At 44.8% G+C, this 16644-nt stretch overlaps 1 protein-coding gene across 1 annotated transcript in view; it reads left to right on the forward strand.

The window, feature by feature from the left end:
- LOC122944747 (prolyl endopeptidase FAP-like) overlaps window positions 1–16644 on the forward strand; it is a 160225-nt gene that overhangs the window by 31528 nt on the left and 112053 nt on the right. The window contains exons 4-5 of the mRNA XM_044303335.1: window positions 7643–7737; window positions 8938–9012. Coding sequence (XP_044159270.1) covers window positions 7643–7737; window positions 8938–9012 — 170 coding nt within the window. The remainder of the gene's footprint in view (window positions 1–7642; window positions 7738–8937; window positions 9013–16644) is intronic.

A 16644-nucleotide genomic window follows, 5' to 3' on the forward strand; every position in this document is an offset into this window, starting at 1 on the left:
TCCAGCTGTTCAATGTTTCAGTACTTTTTTTTTACAACTTGCTGTTCTCTAACAAGGAGCTTAACGGAAAAATTCACAACAGGTGTTTAATCCATGAATCGCCCAATAAATTTCCTGGTTCAATTAGAATTGGTATTTAAACAGTCCTCCTCATCATGCTGTTCACATTTTGAGATCATGAGACCAAGACTACAGCCAATAATTGATCAACAGTAACTCGTTATTGCGAGGTTTCAAGCAGGATGTTCTCAGACGGAGGTGGCCACTGAGCTTAGAGTGTCACAGAATGTTATCAGCAAAGAGACTGGAAGAGTCACAAAAAGGCATAGAAGTGGACATGCTTTGGCCACATCCCACACTGATGACCGCTGCGTTTTGAACAATGCCCTGCAGAAAAGGATGATGAATGACACACAACTCCAGGCACATTTAAGGGAGGTGAGAGGCACCCAAGTGTCACATCAGACCATTCTAAACCATTTACATCAGCGTGGTCTGCGTGCTAGATGACCTGCAAGGGTACCTGTCATCGTCTTGCATGGACCAGGGAGCATCTACGCTGGACACGGGACCAGTGGGCCTCAGTGCTGTTCACTGATGAAAGTTGATTCACGCTGAGCAGAAATGATGGCCGCCAATGATGTTGGACACATCAAAGATAGTGTTATGCATCAGACACCGTTTGCCTTTGGGGGTGGTGTTACCATGTGGGCAGGTGGGAATGGTTCAGTGACAAGCCCATACTACTTGAATAACATAATTAATCCAATCATTGTGCCTCTGTGGGATCAGCTTAGTCGCCGTGGAGGCTCGTAACTCTGTACCCCAGAACCTCAATGATCTGAGGGCTGCCATGCCTCAGCAGACAATAAGTTGACTTGTGAACAGCATGATACATCGTTGTCAAGCTGTAATTGATGCTCAAGGCCACATGACAAGTTATTGAGACACTGAGATATTTGGTTTATCCTTGGTTTATACCTCCAGCAGATTGCTATATGCCGAGATGGCAGAACTGTTCCAGTGGTTGAAAGAACAAAGACAAACTGGAATGACAGCAGGAGGTGCACGTACATGACCCTCTGCACAGATCTGATTAGAAGAATGGTGCATAGTGATCCATTCTGTACTGCAAGTGAAATTGGATGTCACATTCCAAGCACATGCCATCAACTCCCTAAATCAGCAGAATTCACTAAGTGGTACGGCAATTACTGCACCACCATCAACTTGGCCAAGTGGGAGTTAAGCTTGCACACCAGCAGATTCTTGGGCACGTACATTTGTTTTCTGGACATACATTCCGTTATCGCTGGCTGGTAGGAGGAGGAAGGGTAGTCTGAGCGGGAGAAGCAGTAAATGATAATGATGATGACAAGGACACTGTAGTGATCATGGATGAAGCCTGGCTGCTGCTAAGTAGACTTGGAGGAAGAAACTGTTGTTGTGCTAGTTGGTGGCCATTTCTATTTTCCCAAAGTAACCCATGATGATAGATAAGGTGCTGCAATAAAGCCATGGTGCCTACCTTTTGTGTTTTAATGCCCATGCCTTATTTCTAGCCTACAGATCTTGCACACAGCACTACTTTTGTCTACTGGCATGTGGAGAAAAATTACGAGACGGAAGTTATTCGCCCACTCCACAGAGCTAGTGGCAGCCAAGCTTTGCCAAGGTCTGGCATGTTTTGAACCTGTGCCCTCAGTAGTAGTTGCGTCACCTGAGCTGACCAAAATAGAAGCAGATCTAGCCCTGGAAGTATTTTGGGAGGGTGTGGCCCAATGTCCCTCTACTCTTTATTGCCACAGCCAATTGCCTCTTCCTCTGATGTTGCCTCCACCTCAGCACACCGATCCGACTCCCAGGTTCTGTGCAACACACAATCATCCTTACCTTCCATGCCACTTTTTTCAGACTGTGATATGTCATAGTGAGCTCCTTGGTCCCGCCTTCTGATACTGATTGCCCCAAGTTCACTGCTGATACCACTGCCCCTACTGCCATCACCGTGGCTACAAGTGCCACTACTACCACCACTACCATCTATGCATGGGGTCCTCTGCCTCTACTTGAACCTCCTCCTCATGACAGCCCAAATGATACTGTTCTCACACAAGTCAACAGGGGAAAACTATCTTGAGTATGTTCCATAGCACGTGGAAGGAGGCACCCTATTAGAAGAGCAGCAAATATAGAGAGGAGGCAACTGTGATACCACTTCCCCTACTGCTATCAGTTTGGCTACAAGTTCCACTGATTCAGGTTACAGGGGTTTCCTATCAATGAAAAGTCATGGCATTGGTATACAGCTTATTAAATAGTAATAGCAAAATAATAAAGTGTCCTTCACCTTCTACAAACACATTGCACAATGGTATTGACAATTTGCTTTGGTAATAATGCAGTTTTTGCTGTAAAATGTCTTTGAACTATACAATATGATACAGGAATGCATTCACTAACATGGGCATAAGAATGCAATTTTTGCAGTAGAATGCCTTTGAACTACAGTATATAGTATCTTGCAGTAATACAACATGTTTATTGCAGTAAAAATAAAATACGTTAAATAACTGTCACGCTTCGGTGTGGGAGGGAAACACCACACCGAGCATAGGAGGGAAGGGGCAGTGGCGTACCAAGGGGGGGGCGGGGGGGGGGGGCGGGCCGCCCCGGGTGCCACTCACAAGGGGGGTGCCAGCCAGGCCGCCTGTCTTTAAAAAAATAAAATAATATTTTTTATTCTTCAGGGCCGCACCGCCGATCGCCACAGGCGGCGCGGCCTTGGATGTAATTGCGGCCGCTGTGTGCTGTGGGGCAGGGGAGGGAGAGGCGTGTCCCTCCCCTGTTCTTCTCATAGGCCGCAGGCACTAATGCCTGCAGCCTATCAGAGGCCGGCTCAGGCAGCGCGATGATGTCATTATCATCGCGACGCCTGAGACCGGCAGCACACAGCAGGGACACAGGCCGGAAAAGGCTTGCATCGCTGCTGAGCTGATGGAGGTAAGTATTCGTTTTTTGTTTTTTTTTTCCTCTTTGTGGGAGGGGGGGGGGAGCTGGCACTATGGAGGGGCACTATGGGGGGTCACTATAGGGGGAGATCTGGCACTATAGGGGGGAGATCTGGCACTATAGGGGGGAGATCTGGCACGATAGCGGGGAGATCTGGCACGATAGGGGGGAGATCTGGCACGATAGGGGGGAGATCTGGCACTATAGGGGGGAGATCTGGCACTATATGGGGGAGATCTGGCACTATAGGGGGGAGATCTGGCACTATAGGGGGGAGATCTGGCACTATAGGGGGGAGATCTGGCACTATAGGGGGGAGATCTGGCACTATAGGGGGGAGATCTGGCACGATAGGGGGGAGATCTGGCACGATAGGGGGGAGATCTGGCACTATGGGGGGAGATCTGGCACTATGGGGGAACTGGCACTATGGGGGGGCACTATAGGGACAGCTGGCACTATAGGGGGAGCTGACACTATAGAGGGAGCTGGCACTATAGGGGGGGCTGGCACTATGGGGGGGAGCTGGCACTATAGGGGGGGGGGAGCTGGCACTATGGGGACATTTCTTACTGGCACATTATGGGGGGGCACCATGGGGGTATCTGTGGGCTTTTTTTAATTATTGGCACATTCTGGGGGGCACTTTAGGGGAGAGCAGCACTATGGGGCATCTGGTGTTACTATAGGGGCATTATTTGGGGGCACTATGGGGAAGTGGGGGCTCTAAAGTGGTCTTTTGTATTGGAACATTATGGGGGGCACTGGCATTTGGGGGCACTAAGGGGGCATTTTTTTACTGGCACATTATGGGAGGCACTATAGTGGAGAGCGGCACTATGGGGGAGTGGAGCACTATTGGGGCATATGGTGGCACTAAGAAGGGGCATTTTTTTACTGACACATTGTGGGGGAGGAGCACTATAGGGGCATCTGCTGGGGGCACTAAGGGGCATTTTTTTACTGGCATATTATGGGGGACACTATGGGGAAGGGGGAGAGGAGCAGTATGAGGGCATTTACTGGGGCACTATATAGGAGTATTTTATACTGGCATACATTATGGGGACATTAGCTCAACTGCGGGCACTAAGCGGGGGTATTTCATGTACTGTCATATTATAGGGAAAATTAGTACTACTAGGGGGTATCATGGGGAGCTATACTACTACTGGGGGCTATGAGGAACATGATTACTAGGGCACTATAGTAGTATTTCCAGGGGGACTGTTTCTGCAGTATAGTATTGGGGGTGGCAGGAAACTAATGTCTGTTTCTCAATCTCTGCAGAGACGGGAGATGGCAGAAAAATCATCATGGCGGTCTGGTTTGAATGGAGAAGATGAGGAAAGAGAACGTCTACATCAAAGGTGACATCACTGGATGTAAGAGGTATGTGGCGCTATGTAGGAGAGGAGATGCCCTTTATGAACCACTGATCACCCCTGATCACCCCATATAGACTCCCTGATCACCCCCCTGTCATTGATCACCCCCCTGTAAGGCTCCATTCAGTGGTCCATATGATTTTTACGGATCCACTGATACATGGATCGGATCCGCAAAACACATGCGGATGTCTGAATGGAGCCTTACAGGGGGGTGATCAATGACAGAGGGGTGATCACCCATATAGACTCCCTGATCACCTCCGTCATTGATCACCCCCCTGTAAGGCTCCATTCAGACGTCCGTATGATTTTTACGGATCCACTGATACATGGATCGGATCCGCAAAACACATGCGGATGTCTGAATGTTTTGTAATAAATATTATTGAAAACATTGAAAAAAGTTTGCATGTTTTCTTAACTTTCTTGGGGGGGGGGGCAAACAAAGGGTTCGCCCCGGGTGCCAAATGCTCTAGGTACGCCCCTGGGAAGGGGGGAACAGGGAATCAGGACTGAGAACTAGGGAAAGAAGATGGACACCTCCTAGTGAAAATCCTAACCAAAATCCTGACTGACTACCAGTATGAACAGACCCCAAAGGTAGGTGAGTTCATACGCAGGAATACCTGTCAGCCCTATAGGACCCTGGTACTAATGGCAGGGACGAGACTACCTGTCCCTCCCAAAAGGAAGAACGAACAGGAGTCTACTTCAGGCCTAATGCAAACAATAGGGAAATGCAACACACTGAACCCAAACAAAATACAAAAGGGAAAAGATATATTTATCTTCAAAGGGGCTATGGAAGCAACCACAAACTATCCACAAGCACAGAAGCTATAAACCCCACAGCATTGTGGGAGAAGCAACTATAAATAAGGAAGGTTAAATGATCACATTAACAACACCTGGAGGTTAAGGGTGTGGCCATTACCAGAAACAACACAGACGCCTATTGATCCACAAGGAAAACCTGTCAGATCAAACCATGTGTTGCCAGTCTCACAGATCTCCTGCCACTCACTGTTGCCGGGACGTCCGTATGTCTTGGTACGTCCGTGACAATAACAATGGGTATAAAAATTGCATTATTGCAGTATTGCATTTGTTGTAATTATCCATTATCTTGCAGTAATGTGCAACACATTTAGTAACATGGGTATAATGCACTGATATGCCTAGTAACAAGTGGTAAACTTAAACAGGATTTTAAAGGAAAAGAAAATGTGCAATTGCTCAGCATTTGGAGAAGAATGTATGCTATTGGGGTGCTGGCAATAAGTCTATGAACTGTAGAAACTTGAGGTTTAAAAAAAAGCTGTCTGTCTGTTCATATACAGAAAAAATAAGTTGACAGCAGCTGTATAAAACACAGATGTGGGTGACCAGTCCCTCACTCTCTCTATATGCTTTCCCTGATGCAATTCTGAAATATATACCCAATTATATCTTCTTATTCTCTCCCTATTCTATGCCTATAGTGTCCCTATCGTAATACATTAGTGGCTTGTGTCTGTAATAGCTTTTTTTCAGACACTGCCACTAAACACCCTTCCAGGTCACAAGCTGAAGAGACAATGGTGAATCTTCTCTCTCAGCAAAAGGACCTGCCTGCACACTGCTCCCTGATTGGCTGTTCAAGCTGTCTTTCTGCCTTTGAGCCAATCAAGTGAAGCCCTCTTCCAACTTCCTGCCAGTATCATGCGATCCTCCATCTTTTTTCTTACTCATTGTTTTTCCCCACCAATATTCACATGAAAATGGCGATGGGCACCGTTTTTGACATGATTTGTCTGAAGCGAACTGCAAAAAATTCTGATTCGTTTGGCAGATGAATTTTGTGAAATTTGTGACAAATCCATTTTGTTTAGAATCAATTTACTCATCTGAAAATGTACAGATGTACAAATTTTTTTTTGCATTTGTCTCTTTTTTTTGTCAACGTTCTTTGGGTGTAGGAATGCATCATCTCCTCCTAGTCCCTCCGCTCTATACATTCCTAGTTCACATTCAGGACTAATGAGATCGCACTAAATAACTGTAGACACATTATAAAATTCATTTCAGTGTTAGAATTCACTAACTTAATTGTATATAATAAACCACAATACGGACTCATTTTAGGCCTCTTTCACACTTGCGTTGTTAGGATCCGGCGTGCACTTCCGTTGCTGGAAGTGCCCGCCGGATCCGTAACGCCGCAAGTGAACTGAAAGCATTTGAAGACTGATCAGTCTTCAAAATGCGTTCAGTGTTACTATGGCAGCCAGGACGCTATTAAAGTCCTTGTTGCCATAGTAGTAGTGGGGAGCGGGGGAGCAGTATACTTACCGCCCATGCGGCTCCCGGGGCGCTCCAGAATGACGTCAGAGCGCCCCATGCGCATGGATCACATGCGCGTGGGGCGCCCTGATGTCACTCTGAAGCGCCCCGGGAGCCACACGGACAGTAAGTATACTGTTCCCCCGCTCCCCACTACACTTTACCATGGCAAACAGGACTTTAGCGTCCCGGCAGCCATGGTAACCATTCATAAAAAGCTAAACGTCGGATCCGGTAATGCGCCGAAACGACGTTTAGCTTAAGGCCGGATCCGGATTAATGCCTTTCAATGGGCATTAATTCCGGATCCGGCCTTGCGGCAAGTGTTCAGGATTTTTGACCGGAGCAAAAAGCGCAGCATGCTGCGGTATTTTCTCCGGCCAAAAAACGTTCCGGTCCTGAACTGAAGACATCCTGATGCATCCTGAACGGATTTCTCTCCATTCAGAATACATGGGGATAATCCTGATCAGGATTTTTCCGGCATAGAGCCCCGACGATGGAACTCTATGCCGGAAAAGAACAACGCAAGTGTGAAAGAGCCCATAGATATAGTATTGGGGACAAAATTCCTTGTCCTACTGCCGTTCTGCTGGACTGGACTTAGATTACCACAAGAGACTATGGTGATTTAAAGAGGTTGCCCATCTCTGGTAGGGATATGCCATCAATGTCAGAAAAGTGTGGGTTCCACCTCTGGGCCCGCTCCTATCTCCACGGGGCCCCCAAAATGCAGGAGAAGATATTACTGCTGCTGTGCCCTGATGTCCATCCATGTACCATCCATATATGCCTGTACATTTGTTTTATAAGTTGAGTTGCTCAAACATTGCATCCTATATATAGAAAGACATCTAATATGTTGTTGTTGTTTTTTGTGCATTTACTATGAAATTTGCCTTCTCTTTTTTATGCAGAAAATGAATATATTCACAAAAATGAAAACAAAAATGTCCTAGTTTATAATATGGACACTGGTAGGACATCAATAATTCTGAAAAATACAACATTTGTAAGTGCACAAAGGATTTTTTTTATCTATCTATCTTTATCTCATATCTATCTATCTATCTATCTATCTCTATCTATATATCTATCTCATATCTATCTATCTCTATCTAATATCTATATCCAGTGTTGTGGGCCCACTGTATGAATACATTCAAATATTACCTGCTCACACAGCAGCGGACAAGGGTCCCTGCAGCGAGAAGGTGGGTCCGCCGAAAAAGAAGATACTGGTTGGTCTGCCTCTGTACCCAGAAGCCATCTCAGACACCTGATGTATCTATGATAATAAACTGGGCAGTTTCTTAAATAATCTATTTATTTTTTGAATAGATAGATATACAGTACAGACCAAAAGTTTGGACACACCTTCTCATTCAAAGATTTTTCTTTATTTTCATGAATATGAAAATTGTAGATTCACACTGAAGGCATCAAAACTATGAATTAACACATGTGGAATTATATACATAACAAATAAGTGTGAAACAACTGACAATATGTCATATTCTAGGTTCTTCAAAGTAGCCACCTTTTGCTTTGATTACTGCTTTGCACACTCTTGGCATTCTCTTGATGAGCTTCAAGAGGTAGTCACCTGAAATGGTTTTCACTTCACAGGTGTGCCCTGTCAGGTTTAGTAAGTGGGATTTCTTGCCTTTAAATGGGGTTGGGACCATCAGTTGCGTTGTGGAGAAGTCAGGTGGATACACAGCTGATAGTCCTACTGAATAGACTGTTAGAATTTGTATTATGGCAAGAAAAAAGCAGCTAAGTAAAGAAAAACGAGTGGCCATCATTACTTTAAGAAATGAAGGTCAGTCAGTCTGTACTGTATGTAGTATAATCACTCTACTGTTATGTGCCACTTGTGCAGGAGGTAGTAGACTAGGGGCCCACCTTGCTCAGGGACCCACCGGGGGATTGACCTGTACCCCTGTGGGCCAGTCCGAGCCTGTCTATATCTATCTATCTATCTATCTATCTATCTCTCTCTATCCATCTCATATCTTTCTATCTATCTATAGCTATCCGCCCGTCTGTCGGTCTATCTAGCTATCTCATATCTATATCTATCTATCTATCTATATATATATCTCATATCTATCTATCTATCTATCTATTTATCTCATATCTATATCTATTTATCTATATAGCTATGCAATAAACGAACAAATTTTTTTTAATCTTCCTCTTTTAACAGGACGATGTGAATGCGACAAATTATTTCATATCACCAGACAGAAAATTTGCTGCCTTCGAAAGTGATTACAAAAAAGTAATATTATTTTTGCTATCCAGTATCACTCGTCAGATTTAAATAACCGCTTGGTAACTTGTCGTTCATATACAGTATATTTTTGGTAATTTAAATTACACAGGTAGCACGACTCCCGTGTATGCTGGTTGCTTGGGTGGTGCATGCTGTGTGTCACCTTCTGTGAGTGAACTGTGTCCTGTGTATTCCTTGTGGTTTGCATGCTCTGAGTTACTTGTTTGTTCGGTGTTCACGTAGGGTTAATGTTTCCCTGTGTTTGGAAATCACTGTCTAGAACACTGACTGAATGAGGCTTTAGACCTGTGTGCTGCATGCCTGGGAGTGTGTCCCCAGCTTGGCTGTGTGCAGGCTTTATGCTCCTAACCTCAGTGTTTGCCATCTGCCCTGATCTGTGTGGTTGCCTGATAATTCTCGATGTCACCTTGGTTCTTGTCTGTATGTTTGATGTCCAATGTTATCTGGCCTTGTCTGCTGGGGAACGCCTTTCCCACCATTCCTCGTGGGTTCTGGTGTCATGTCTGTGCATCTCATTCTGTGATCGCTAGGCATCCATTCCGCATGGGGTCCAGTCATTTGCCTATCTATGACCGCCATGCATCTGTTCCGCATGAGGTCCAAGCGTCTGCCTGTTTAATGTCTGTGATCTTGTCTGTGTTCCAGCATATGTCTTGTTTCTGAACAGTGTCCTCTGTTTTCGGTCATGTCTGGGTTTCTGTTAGTTTTATTGGGTCCCTGTTTTGTATGTATCTGGACTGTCGGTGCTCTTGCCAGTGGCTTTTGCCTTGTAAGTGACGGCCAAGTACACCAGTACCATCCCAAGAGGTAGCGACTTGGTGAACCCTCAGGAAAGGCTATCCCCACTGTCAGAGGTATTGTGAAGTATGGGGTTCACTTAGACAACGCCCTTAAGTCTAGGTACCAAGTCAAACTGGTGCACTTGGTCCAGAGGTGTTTCATCTGCCACTGTTACTGATCTGTTTGTCCAGGTTTATTTTAGTCTTACTCTTGTCTTGTTTAGTAATGTATTTGTTTTGGCTTTTTCCTTGTCTTGTCTTTTTCAGTATGTTCGATACATGTTCAGGGGTCTGTTGACCCCTAGAACATGACAATTAGATTTTTTTTCTTGTTTTGGATACTTTCAACCAATAGAAATAGTTGCAGAAATGCACATTCTATAATTTTATGGTCTTCTGGTAGGTCAGTCCAACCCAGGTAACAGATGGCTTCTCCAGAAGCACTATTGATTTCAACTGCATTTTACTAAATAACAACATTACATGAAAATGAACGTATCTTCTAAGCATTATGACTAGTGTTAAGCGAAGTTATGAAAACTTTGATTCGGCTGCTTCGCCGAATTTCACAAAGAAATTTGCTTCGTGATGCATTTCTTTGCAATTGTGCCTCATTTCAGGATTGATTCGTTACCACGAGGCACGAGGAAATTCAGCTTCATACAGCGGCGAATCGAACTTTCCCTGAAAGTCCACTTCAGATACTTTGATTCGCTCAATTCGAATTATGACTGATATCTTCTATCTACTACCATGGTACTAAATTTAACTATGTCTCAGGGTCAGAGATATGGAAATCTTAGACAGGCGTTGATGTCCAATAGTTCAGGGGTTTTACTCAGTGATTGGCCACCGATGTTCTTAGAATTTGCTCTTCTCAGACCCACACTGATGTCATCTGCTGACATATCTAAAGTCAAATTAAAGAAGTCTCATTAAGACAACCTCTATCCATATGCCACATTAGGGCATATGGACTCTATAAAGGGGGTCCCTCACTCTAAGTAGCAGTGACCATTGCTCTGGTGGACCAAGAGCATCCTTATATTACATAGCCATTCATTCATTTGAAATATATGGTATGGGGTCTTAGTTGATAGACCTGTGGTGATCAGCTGATCATCTGGGTGGCTGTTTTTTTTTAGAGAAGGGATTATCTCCTTGAATCATTTAACTAAAGTAGGGTTTTCTTTGGCTACCATAATTTGGACCAAAATAAGAAGAGTAAAGGCGTTTCGTAGCTTGGTGGACAATGGCTCTTATTCAAGCTACAGACAGATTGATGTTTATTCTAAAATGTCTAAACGTGAAGTAAAGACTCAGCTAAGGGTACTTTTGCGGCAGAGGATTCCGGCAGGCAGTTCCATCGCCGGAACTGCCTGCTGGATCCTGAAAAACGTATATGCAACCTGATGGCATTTGTCAGACGGATATGGATGCGGATCCGTCTGACAAATGCATTGAAATGCCGGATCCGTCTCTCCGGTGTCATCCGAAAAAACTGATCCGTTTTGCCGGAACACTTAATGACGGATCCGGCACTAATACACTTTAATGTCAATTAATGCCGGATCCGGCATTCCCGCAAGTGTTCAGTCTTTTTGGCCGGAGAGAAAACTGCAGCATGCTGCAGTATTTTCTCCATCCTGAAATGGCAAAAAAACTGAACTGAAGACATCCAGATGCATCCTGAACGGATTGCTCTCCATTCAGAATGCATCAGGATAAAACTGATCAGTTCTTTTCCGGTACTGAGCCCCTGTGACGGAACTCTATGCAGGAAAAGAATAACGCTAGTGTGAAAGTACCCTGAGCCTCTGTAATGTAATAATATATCAACTGTGGAATGAACACTGCATTAGTAAAATAATACACCAGAGGGAGATGTTTATCCAGAAACCGATGACGACTCCAGGAAAAACATCACCTAAAGCTATCATTTTTGCGTTTGCCAGAAATTAATCTCCAATAAATTAATATACAGTAATTAATTATTAATTATTCAACATGTAAATTATTAAATAAGACGCTGACAAATAATAACTTATGATATATTGTAATGAGTAACATCTCAGATGGATGAAACTGAAAAATCCAGCTTCAGAGTAAGCCCCGGGTTCGATTAATGGGCCTTTTACACAGGACAATGCAAACTGTAACGGAAACGGGTGATCATTAGTATGATCATTATTTCCCTATACAGTATCATTTTCTGCAGACAAGAGATTTTTAGAATGAGTGTTTGTTTCATAAAAAAGGAGGCAGCTTTGCAAAAACTGTTGAATGAAAATATCTTGCCTTTATATATCGTAATATGGCTCCTATAATGCCTTTAGTAACAAACTACAAATATCCCTTGTGTTGATGTCACAAAGAACATCGATTTGTTACGAATTAATTTGTGACAAATTGTTATAAATCAGGTATACCCAGGCCACTCTACCTTAGGGTATGGCCCCACGGAGTGGCAGAGCTGCGGGCGGTTTTCAGCCATGCTGCGCTGAAGAACCGTGTGGCCAATTAGCCCGCAGCTGCCTTTCATTTAATACTGAAGACCACACTATGTAGTTGGTCTTCATTGTCAATGGCTGCATGGCACATTTAATGCACCTTTAAACAGGGACGGTACCCACTTTTCCAACCCCAGTGCTCTCCTGCCCTACAGGTGGGAGCCCTTCTTCTGCCATCTGCTTTTCCTCTTTTTCCACATCTAATATCGATGAGACTATGTTATCAGGAACATCCAGCTCCTCCTCTCTTTGTATCCTGCTGACTTTTCTTGGACTTGGAGACTTTTAAGGATGATTTTGAAGAAGTAAAGCCAGCAAAAGATGAGGATAGTCATCATTAAGACCTGCCCCTCCCCCCTAAGGGGTGCAGACTGGATGGCATAGGTTGGCAGGGTGGCAGTAGAATAATAAAGTCTTCCATCTTATTGGTATTGAATTGCATACCTTAGTTTACAGCTGATGTAGGAATAAGTAAGTGTAGGAATAAATAAAACCAATGCAGAATAAATCGCCCTGCGCTCTCCCTGCAGTCGCCCTGCACTCTCCCTGCAGTCGCCCTGCACTCTCCCTTCTCCAATATTCTTCTATTAATCATTTTTAGCAACACTGTCCCTAATGCATGAGTGCTTGCCATGGCTCTCCTTATGCTCAGCTCACAGGACAATGGCGGAGACCGCGTGGGATAAGAGTTTTGTAGGGCTGTGTCATCACAGGGGATGGCTATCTGTGGATTTGCTGGCTGCACAGCATTATGGGTGATCTTGCGTTATCGGGCTTGTCTCCTCTACACTTAGCTTCCCTTTGGAACAGTGCAGCCGTCATTTTAGGAAAACCTGATTTATTACAACGAAGCGTGAGGAAATTTGGATTTATTGCGAATCGAGGTTTTCCTTAACTTTGGACCGAATTCCACTTTAATTGCTTCGCTTCTCTCAACACTAGCTGCAATTATCCTCCCTTTTTCAGAGATAAACTTTTAGAGACTATGTTCATAGTCTTTACAAGATGTTATATCTTGGACTTGAGCACATAAATGGCGGCCAACTAAGTGCAGGGCAAATTAAAACATGTGGCTTCTAACAAATGACAATAGCAAAATGACTTTTGGATTTTGGTTAGCTCCTATAGTGAATGATCAGCAGTGGACTCATCATTCTGGAATAAATACAGGGCTTCAGGAGCCCATGGCGAGAGTCATTTATAACAATCCTTAATATCTAAGTCTAGAGCCAGCAAAAACATGAAAAATGAATAATCAGGGACAATGCAAAGGGAGAAATGTCCAGCAAGTATATCATTTGTTTACAATTCTGCAAGCGTTATGAAAATTAATAACCCAAACCAATGGGTATAGTAATTGGTAAGAGTCACATGAACTTAATGCAAGTCCACTCTTGCCCACAATGGAAGTGATTTACTAATCAATGTGTGCCAGAATTTTGGCACAACTTGAACTAAAAACTGGTGCACTTGTTTTGCAACACTTTTAGACACTTTTTGTGACTCGTCTGCCAAGGGGAATGGCGTAATGGAAAGTTGTGTGGCTTTATAGGAAAAAGCTGGGGCTTACATATGGCACTGTGCACCAAAATGGGTAGAAATCCTGGTGCATTTTTTGGCAAACTAAACCAACAAATAGGTAATTTAAAGTAAGACTAGACAGTCTATATGTCACCAGATTTATCAACCAAAGTGATAATTCTAGTGCACTTAACACTGATTGTCCAGCTTTTACTAATGACCTATCCTTAGGATAAGCCATCACTAGCTGATTGGTAGGTGTCTGGCACCCCACACTCCCGCCGATAAGCTGTTTGGGTGTCAGCTCCACAACTACACATCTCTGTTAACTGTGTAGTGGAGGAAGCTTGACTTCAGTGGGAGCAGGGCTGTAGTAATGAGCTCCCTCTACTACGAGGTGGATGATACTGTGTAACCCTGGCACCGATTTCCAGCCATGATGGCCTGTCTGGAGGATAGGCCATCACTTAGTAAAAGGTAGGCATCCCCTTTAAGACTTTCTGTCTAAGTTTATACTGTCTTGCTTTTAGACAGTCAAAATAGAAGATGGACCAGTATTTCCATGACTTCTTCACTCTATCCACAGACTTATGTTGCCGAGGAAGGTTGTCTAAGACTGAAACATCCTTTACTCATGAGTGGCTACATACTATTATTACCGTATTTTTCGCCCTATAAGACGCACCGGCCCATAAGACGCACCTAAGTTTTTGAGGAGGAAAATAAGAAAAAATATTTTTTTTACCAAAAGGTGTGCTTTTGGTGGGTTTTGAACTAATAGTGGTCTGTGCATGACACTATTATGGGGCATCTGTGGATGACACACTGTTATGGAGGGGATCTGTGAATGGAGCTGTTATGGGGGGATCTGAGGATGGCGCTGTTATTGGGGGTGTGGCAAAAGCCACTTCGCCACGGTGTTTTGGAGGGGGCTGTTTGCCCACCTCCTGCCCCTGGATTACGGGCCCTCTCATCAGCCAGGCCTCCTTTGTTCACAAAGGACTTGGACTAACTTGAACCCCTGGTCTAATTCGTGCCATTTTGGGATGTCTATGTGTATTGAAAAGGGTGGGACATTGTATATGTTGAGTAGTGAGGTCTGTTCCATTGTCTCTCTGTGTGTATTGGCGATGTCCTATGTCCTGAGAGATAATTGAATTACTTCTCAGTTGTCTCCAGGACAGAGGATATTGTGTATTCGCCTGCCTGTGATGATTGCATCAACCCAGTGTGAGGTAATTGTATCACGGGCAAAGGGGAGGATTTTGTGTGGGAGTGTCTGAGTGTATTGTACGTGGTTATTGGCTGTTTTTACAAAACCCTGTGGGTGGTAACCTTGTTGGAAGATGTGTATAAAATGCTTGTGTGTTAAAATAAAGAGGCTGCTTTATACCTTCATGAAGTTTTGGCTCATGTTTGGGGGAATGCGATAACTACACTCTTGGGGATTGCTATATCACAATACTCCCCTGAGTATAAGCTCTTGTAAGAGCTTGTTCATGGCTCCTGCTCTCTGGATGTAGGAGAGGTTCACCCACTGGAAGCTGAAGCCCGGTCTTGGGTTCAGCGTGAGTGGAGGATGGTGAGACCCCAACCAAGTTGCGGCGGTTCGTGGGGTCTGCAGTGCGTACGGTGTCAAGTGGAGTGCTTGGAGTCCTCGGAAAGCACTAGGAGCATCTATCGACGGAGGTACCCGGTCGGGGTGCCAGGAGATCCGTTACAGGGGGGATCTGTGGATGGCGCTGTTATGGGGGGATCTGTGGATGGCACTGTTATGTGGGGGATCTGTGGATGGCAATGGGGGGATCTGTCATTGGCACTTTTATGGGGAGGGGCATCTGTGGATGGCACATTTATGGGGAGGGGCATCTGTGGATGGCACTGTTATGGGGTGGGGGATCTGTGGATGGCACTGTTATGGGGTGGGGGATCTGTGGATGGCACTGTTATGGGGTGGGGGATCTGTGGATGGCACTATTATGGGGTGGAGGATCTGTGGATGGCACTGTTATGGGGTGGGGGATCTGTGGATGGTACTATTATGGGGTGGGGGATCTGTAGATGGTACTATTATGGGGTGGAGGATCTGTGGATGACACTGTTATGGGGGAGATCTGTGGATGACAGTGCTATATATGTGTCATCCACAGATCCCCCCCCCATAACAGTGTCCCCCCGCCGCTCACAGCAGTATTTTTAGTAATCACTACTCTAGTAACAGTAATCCTTAACCTCTTAATAAATTTAACTAAAGTTGCACTCTCCCCTGTATCAGCACTTACTAACAAGCATCTGGAGCAGGCAGAGCGGCTGGCAGCACTACGTCACTCACTGACGCTGCGCGCCTGCTCCACCTGCTTCATTCATAAAGTGGGAGGAGCAGGCGTGCAACGTCAGTGAGTGACGTAACGCTGCCAGCCGCTCTGCCTGATCCAGATGCTTGTAAGTAAGTGCTGATACAGGGGAGAGTGCAACTTTAGTTAAATTTATTAAGAGGTTAAGGATTACTGTTACCAGAGTAATGATGATTACTAGAAATACTGCTGTGAGCGGCGGGGCCCGGTGTAAGAGTACAGTGACTGCACCGGGCCCCTCCTTCCTCCCCACTGATACATCGCAGTCTGCGATGTAAAATGGCAGCATTCGCCCCATAAGAGGCAGGGGCATTTCCCCCCCACTTTTGGGGGGGAAAAAGTGCGTCTTATGGGGTGAAAAATACGGTATCTGTAATATCCTGGGCCTCACTGGATTGTCTGTAAAATAAAGAAAATTTATTGAGGCAAGCTTCCACTGAGTGACGTGGTATA

Source organism: Bufo gargarizans, chromosome 8, assembly GCF_014858855.1.
Source record: "Bufo gargarizans isolate SCDJY-AF-19 chromosome 8, ASM1485885v1, whole genome shotgun sequence".
In the NCBI taxonomy this organism is placed as follows: domain Eukaryota; kingdom Metazoa; phylum Chordata; class Amphibia; order Anura; family Bufonidae; genus Bufo; species Bufo gargarizans.